The sequence below is a fragment of the Auxenochlorella protothecoides genome (assembly GCF_000733215.1).
Source record: "Auxenochlorella protothecoides strain 0710 unplaced genomic scaffold scaffold112, whole genome shotgun sequence".
Lineage (NCBI taxonomy): Eukaryota > Viridiplantae > Chlorophyta > Trebouxiophyceae > Chlorellales > Chlorellaceae > Auxenochlorella > Auxenochlorella protothecoides.
The window spans coordinates 72,270-79,167 of NW_011934429.1; the positions used below are offsets into that span (position 1 = coordinate 72,270).

General features: G+C 58.0%; 3 protein-coding genes across 3 annotated transcripts in view; 2 read left to right on the top strand and 1 right to left on the bottom strand.

The window, feature by feature from the left end:
* Nucleotides 1-347, top strand: part of F751_0795 (T-complex protein 1 subunit alpha) — a gene marked incomplete at both ends in the record, with an annotated part of 4,344 nt that extends 3,997 nt beyond the window's left edge. Inside the window, 2 exons of the mRNA XM_011403239.1 lie at nucleotides 7-111; nucleotides 264-347. Coding sequence (XP_011401541.1) covers nucleotides 7-111; nucleotides 264-347 — 189 coding nt within the window. The remainder of the gene's footprint in view (nucleotides 1-6; nucleotides 112-263) is intronic.
* Nucleotides 348-357: 10 nt separating this feature from the next.
* On the bottom strand, nucleotides 358-2,344 carry F751_0796 (ATP-dependent Clp protease proteolytic subunit-related protein 1, chloroplastic; the record flags this gene model as incomplete). The annotated part of the gene is made up of 5 exons (XM_011403240.1): nucleotides 358-391; nucleotides 865-1,315; nucleotides 1,596-1,692; nucleotides 1,873-2,048; nucleotides 2,197-2,344. The coding sequence occupies 5 exons, from the start codon at nucleotides 2,342-2,344 to the stop codon at nucleotides 358-360; spliced, it is 906 nt and encodes a 301-aa protein (XP_011401542.1).
* A 2,395-nt stretch (nucleotides 2,345-4,739) lies between these two features.
* On the top strand, nucleotides 4,740-6,736 carry F751_0797 (Cytoplasmic tRNA 2-thiolation protein 1; the record flags this gene model as incomplete). Its single annotated transcript, XM_011403241.1, has 7 exons — nucleotides 4,740-4,969; nucleotides 5,096-5,195; nucleotides 5,361-5,474; nucleotides 5,614-5,726; nucleotides 5,891-6,021; nucleotides 6,143-6,204; nucleotides 6,632-6,736. The coding sequence occupies 7 exons, from the start codon at nucleotides 4,740-4,742 to the stop codon at nucleotides 6,734-6,736; spliced, it is 855 nt and encodes a 284-aa protein (XP_011401543.1).
* Between the last annotated feature and the right edge of the window lie 162 nt (nucleotides 6,737-6,898).

The window sequence follows — 6,898 nt, forward strand, 5'->3', positions numbered from 1 at the left end:
GACAAGAAGCACCTGGCAAAGTTCGGGCTGGACCTGATCGAGGGCACGGTGCGGGACAACGTGGATGCGGGCGTGCTGGAGCCGGCGCTCAGCAAGCTCAAGATCATCCAGGTGTGTGTGTGTAGTTGGGTGGGCAGGAGGGAAGCGGGGGGCGGTGGTGAATCCTCCCTGCCCCCAGTGGCACCCCTCATGCTCCTCTTGTTTCTCATACGCCTCCCCCATGAACCTCCATCACCATCTTCCCCCACCCGTCTCCTTCCCAGTTTGCCACGGAGGCTGCCATCACCATCCTGCGCATCGACGACCTCATCCGGCTCGCGCCAGAACCCGAGGAGGGCGAGGAGTAGTTTAGTGTGATCATGCCAGCCCTGCTGCAGTGTGACTGGGGATCCTGAAAGAATGGAATCCCAGACCCAGAAGGGAGTTTATGGAGCTTGGGAAAGAAGCACATGCGGCACTGTTGCCTGTTCTCAGGGCAATGTCCTCGCCGGGCAACACAAGGAATGCAGCTGCCTGCTGCGGAGGCTGCTGCAGTCAAGTTTCCCTCCCTGTCCAAAGCCTCTGACTGGACTTGCTGGTATTACAACGGCAGGCAGGCAGGCAGGGAAAAGGAAAGGGGCTGTGTACACGCCTGCGGGCAACCTGGGTCGCAACCTTCCCACAGCAATCATTCTCACAATGTCCATCGTCAACCGCGTCCAGGCACCAGCGACCCTCTCGCTGGCAGCTTGGCCCCGGGACCACTCCTCCACCGCCTCTTCCCCCAAACAGGACTCCCCCCTCCAAGCATGTCACATGCCCGTCTCGGGCCCTGGGCCGCTCTGCCGGCCCGCCTGGGCCGCCCGGCGCGCGGCCTGGTGCGACCGCATCTCCAGCTCGTAGTTGCGGCGCTCGATCTGCACCGCCTCACTGGGCTGCACCACGCGGTCGATCAGCCCGTACTCGATGGCGGCCTCGGGCGTGAAGTAGCGGTTGCGCCCGATGTCCTTGCGCACCGTGGCGGCGTCCTTGCCCGTGGCCGCGGTCATGAAGTCCACAAACACCTGGGTGTTGGCCTCCAGCTCGTTGGCTCGGATCATGACGGTGCTGGTGCTGCCAAACGCGCGGTTCAGGCGGGGGGGGCAGGTCATGATGCGCGCGTGGGGCAGCGCGTAGCGGCACCCCTTCTTCCCGGACGCCAGCAGCATGGCGGCGTTGCCGCAGGCCTGGCCGATCACCAGAGTGTAGATGTCGGGGCGGATGTAGGCCATGGTGTCCAGGATGGCGGTGGCCTCCGTCTCAAAGCCCACGCTCTCCCCAGCAGCAGTCTGGGAGCCTGATGATAGTTGGTTGTAGGAAGGGGGGAAAAGGAGGGGTGTGTGCTTGTACATAAACGTAGCATTACCGCTGAACAGGGCACGAGAGCCCCTTGACGGCAAGGTGTGGGAGTGGGCTGTGCTACACTGTTCTAGTAACAGAAGTCAACTCTGGTGCGCATGGTAGGGGTCCACGATTCGGTACAAGTGGGTCACTGCGACCTGGGCACCCCCCTGCACAGCGCCAGTTCAACGTCTCCCTCACAGCACAAACACAAACACACACACACACACACACACCTGTGGAGTTGATGTAAACATACACCGGCTTGTCCTGAGACGAGTAGTTCAGCCACAAGAGCTCTGAGATGACGAGCTCTGTCACGGCAGGCACCAGCTGCAGGGATGAGGGTGGAAGGTGTGTCAGCTTGGGGAAAGGGGTTTGAGAGGTGGATGTCTAACAGGCTTGGAACACAGCACGAGGCAGCGCATCGACCATTCCCTCACAGAGACAGCAGGGCGCCATTCATCTGAATCACCAGCAGCACTGACAACAGCACCGATATCACCAACCCACCGGCATGCCAATGTAGCAAATGCGCCCATCCAGGAGGAGGGACGGCAAATCCGGAGGCGCCCGGCCTGGGGCTCTGGTGTCCCGCGCCATCCGTGTCGCCTGGCGACTGGTCTCACTCACATGGTCGCCAACGTAGAACGCCTTGGCCGTCAGGGTATCCTGGATGATTAAAAGACCTTTGGGTTGAAGGAGGGACCAATGGCAGCTGCATCACCATGCTGTTCCTGCCACGGCAGGTCCTTTGCTAAAATGATGGGGCAGCGACGGTGCAGGCTGGTCTGGTGACGGGTTGACCACAAAGTTTCATACAGCAGCTAGTCCCACTCACAGGATCGATGGAGGTGCCGATCTCCGGCTGCTGTGTGAGTCCCAGCACCCTCATCTGGGAGGTGGTGAGGCCAAACTCCGGGCAGAAGGAGGGGACCACCGGCTCGTTCGTCGGCTCGTAGGTGGGGTGGAAGCCGATGCCCATGCTTGCCACTGTAGTGGTGCTCCTACAGCCCCTCTGGCTCCGCGTGACCTTGTTCACCACAGGGCGGAAGGGAGCGCACCGGTGTGCATGGTCAGGGACCGCTCGGCAGGGCACACCAGCCCCGCGCACGGTCTCCAAGTACATGTTTGGCGGGTTGGGAGGTATAATCAAGCCGAAGAGGTGGTTCAATGTCGCCGAGGTGGTGGTTGATGTGTTCCGATCCGAGGGTCCCACATGGGTGGTACCCGGCCAGGAAAGCGCGCGCGCCCCCGGGGCCCCTTCAAAACGCAGGAACTCCCCCCACATTTCATTGCCACGATCATTGCCACGCCCACATGTTGTAGATCAAGGTCATTGATCAAAATCTAGGAGCATCCCTTGAGACAAGGCCAGCCTGCAGGAGGTCTGTGGCAACAATACCTTGGTAGCTGTGTCACAGTGTGCAAACAGTGTAGTCGCCTTCCACTCAATATCGGGGCTTTTACCGCGTTCGAAAGCTACAATGAGTACTGCAGATGCATGTGCTCCTAGCGGCAGCAGCCTCATGCAGGTGCGAGTGGGCTCTGTTGCTCGGATCAGCATCACGACGCAGGAATGAGCAGGGTGATCGACTAACCGCATGATAAGCTCGTTTCAATCAATGTTCCAGGAGATGTTCAGCAGCACATTACAGCCATCAACCACATCTGGGTCCCTATTTGAGAGTATGTGGGATGTGGTCAAAGGTGCAGGGCCCTTGCAGAGGTATAATTGATATGGAAATGGTGCAGCCGCCAGACCAAGCCCAACTCCCTCCTCAGAGATACTACAGCACCGTGGCAAAGACATCATCAAGAAGGGGTTTGCGCGACGCAAACGCTTCTTGGTAGCCTTTTGCATGAAACTGCAGGCACTCTCTGGGGGCAAGCTGGTGAGTACGCACTTGTGGGCACAGTTTGTCGAGCAAAAGGAGGTGGAGGCCTGAGTGTTTGCCTGATGTTACCTGCCCGGCCTCACCACCAGCCTCTCTGCCCTGTTGACCCCTGTGGCCGCCAGGGTACCCTGTCCAATCTGGACAGTGCCCAACCGACGATGCACATCGACCTCCCTCAAGGCGCCCTGCAACTGACAGGTGCAGACCGTGATCTGCAGCCATCTCGGCATCGCAACAGCACCTCCTTCATGGTTCCTCTGAGGATCCTCAGTCACCGTGCCCCGAAACACCTCCATGCAGGCACGCTGACCTTTCCCCAAACCAAGTATGCGGTTCTGAGGCTCGGTGCGAAGGATGTATTATGTGAAGACCTCTTCGACTCCTTGGTGCGGGGAAGGGAGGCAAGATTGGAACCCTGAAGCAGCTTGATTTCAATGCAGAGCTTGTGCAGCTGACAGGGTAAGACACTTGCCCAACTCTGACTGCACCACAGCATTCCACGCCCTCCTCCTGCCACACAGATAGTGTTCGACCAGTACACATGGCTGTCAGGCGAGGGGGAGGGGGTTGTGCCGGCGCACCTGCCAGCCCAACCCATGGAAGCTACAATGCAGCGCGATGAGGGAGGCGCAGCCTCTCCCAACACTCCCAAGCGATCATCCGGTGAGAAGAGGGGCTGCTGACTGATGCCTTGAGCGTCGCAAAGTGCCTCTGACGGAGGGCTGGGAGACGGCTTGACTGCCGTTTGTTGGCCGAGTCTGCAAATGAGACCTGCATATTCTTCTTCGCACCTGCAGGGCCCCCTGTATCCGATGCTGGCACAGCAATGAATAGCCAGGTGGTTTCCCAGGAGACACCGCCCAGCTCTCAACGGCGATCGGGCAGGCTGCAGACTGCCAAACGACAGCGTATTGTCACAGGTATTGGGTGCGTAATGCATGCTCCTTTGCAGGGAGGGATACCATTAGAAGAGCATTATGTGCCGTGTTCATTTTGCAGAGATGCCATTCTCAGCACAGAGTGAGCCATTACACCATCCACGCCTCAGACTGGGACACAAGCTCTGAAGACTCAAGCTCACCATCAGATGGTTCTGCACCAGAGTCTTCTTACTCGGAGTAATTGTTCCGAAAGAGGAAGAACACGTACACTGGACTATGAGCGCCGGTCTACATTCCTGCAATCATCTCCTGGATTGGACCTCGCGCTCAAGCTGACGATGTGAACAGAGCATTGCAACGATGAGTGTGAATGACTTGTCAACGGTGAACAGATCTGTACTGCCATCTCCATCAGTCTCGGGCCGATTCGCCGCACACCCCAGCATGCAGGTTCGGGGACAGAGTCATGGTGTTGATATCCTTGCATGGGGCATCATGGAATATAAACCATACATTCATTCAAGTTATATCATTCCTATCAGCTCCCAGAATGCCGACGGCGCATTGCACCCGCTGAGCTCCGATACCGCCCCGAGCACCCATGAAGCTGTGTGTGGAGTGCCGCACCCAGCGGGCGGCCATGCGCCGCCCAAAGACGTCGGAAGAGCTGTGCAAGGAATGCTTTTACACCGCGATTGAGACGGAGGTCCACGAGACCATCATGGCCACGAACCTGTTTCGGCGCGGGGAGAGGGTGGCAATCGGCGCCAGTGGGGGCAAGGATTCCACGGTGCTGGCTCACATCCTCACCACCCTGAACAGGAGATACGAGTAAGAGGTCACTATAGTGGGCTCAGAAGCGGCTGAGGCGCATGTCTTTGCATGGAAGTCCCCGAACTTAGCCTTCCAACAGCGCTGTGGGCTCCATCGTCTCCCACTCTCCCTCCTGCTGCACAGCTATGGTCTGGACCTCTTCCTGCTGTCCATTGACGAGGGAATCAAGGGGTACCGGGACGACTCTCTTGAGACGGTGAAGCGCAACGAACAGCAGTACCAGGTGGGAGGGCCGCACAGTGAGTTTCATGGCACCATGTTGGTAGTCCTTGCATCGCCACTTGGAACTGATTATGCGAGTAGCCATTGTTGAAGGCTCTCGACATTCATCTTGGCAAGCCCCATACTGATAAACACCACCCCTCGACACCCGCTCCGCACCATTCAGATCCCGCTGACCATTTGCTCCTACAAGGACCTGTATGGCTGGACTATGGATGAGATTGTGGCCCAGATCGGCACGAAGAACAACTGCACCTTCTGCGGGGTGTTCCGGCGACAGGTGCGACAGCTCCTCCGCGCTCGAGGCAACAGTGGACTGCCATTTGTTGCTGGCATGTCTGGGTGGGTTTGTAGTTTAGGTTTTAGCACACGCAGTGCAGGTCCGCAGGCACCCACCTTCCCACACTACTTTTACCCAGGCACTGGACCGAGGCGCCGCCATGATGAAGGCTGACAAGATCGCTACCGGGCACAATGCCGACGATATTGCGGAGACTGTGCTGCTCAACTTCCTGCGTGCTGACCTGGCAAGGTGGGCCCGGGACTGAGCTGTTATATTATGTTGTCAAGCATGCACCCTGTGGCATGCATAGCATCCTAGGCTCGTTGGGTCCTCACCCTCCACCTAGATCATCAAGAAGCTCAGAGATGCGTGCGAGTGCTCAAGCCCTACCCCAACGCCTCTTGGGCTGCCAGGCTTCGGCGCTGTCCCAGCATCATCACAGGCGCGGATTCGACCCTCCCCCGGGTAAAGCCTTTCAAGTATGTGTACGAGAAGGAGATCGTGATGTATGCCTACTTCAAGAAGCTGGACTACTTTAGCACAGGTGGGGAGCTGCGGTTGTTTTCTATGTGGAGCGCTGTCCTTTGAGACCTTGCTTTGCCGTGCATGACTTTGTGAAGCCATGCATGCAGAGCCACTCCTCTGCGCCACATTCCGCTGTGCAGAGTGCATCTACTCCCCCTTTGCTGCTCGGGGATTGGCTCGGGAGTTTATCAAGGACCTAGAGGTAGACAGGGGTCTCTATGTGGGGTCCCTTGCAATCTCTGTCGATAGCACAATAAGACATCTACTTCACACTGTTTCGTCAGTGGACCCAGGTTATGCAATACCCTTAGCATCACTCTAGGCTGCTGCAACTTTAATTTAATGATAGTCTGTACCCGACCCCAACCTGTCCAGGCAGCTCGGCCTCGTGCCATAGTGGATCTGATCTCTGCTGCTGAGGACTTTCGGATAGAGAGCGAAGCGATGCAGCCAAAGAGCCAGCCAGGGAGCTGCACTCGCTGTGGGTACATGTCGAGCCAGGTAAGAATCAGTCCAACCCCAACCTGGGACTGATGTTAAACACACAAGCTGTGATCTTACAAAGCCTTTTCCTGGGAGTATGTGTATGGGCTCTTGACAACAATCTGTCTTTCCCACACAATCCACAGGCAGTGTGCAAGGCCTGCCTGCTGCTGGAAGGCCTGAACAGAGGCCTCCCCCGTATGGGGGTTGGACGAACAAAGCGGAACGGAGGGGATGATGAGTCGTGCTAGTACCGGCGCGTATGCTTCGCACGAGCCGAAAATATGCCGCTACCAGGCTTGCGCCGGTTGCACAGCTGCTTCCCGCAAGCGGGATCTGACTGGCGCAGTTGGTTGCCTCTAATGGCGAACCAGAGGGGGTGGGAGGGCGGGAGAAGACTAAGCAGGGGGGCC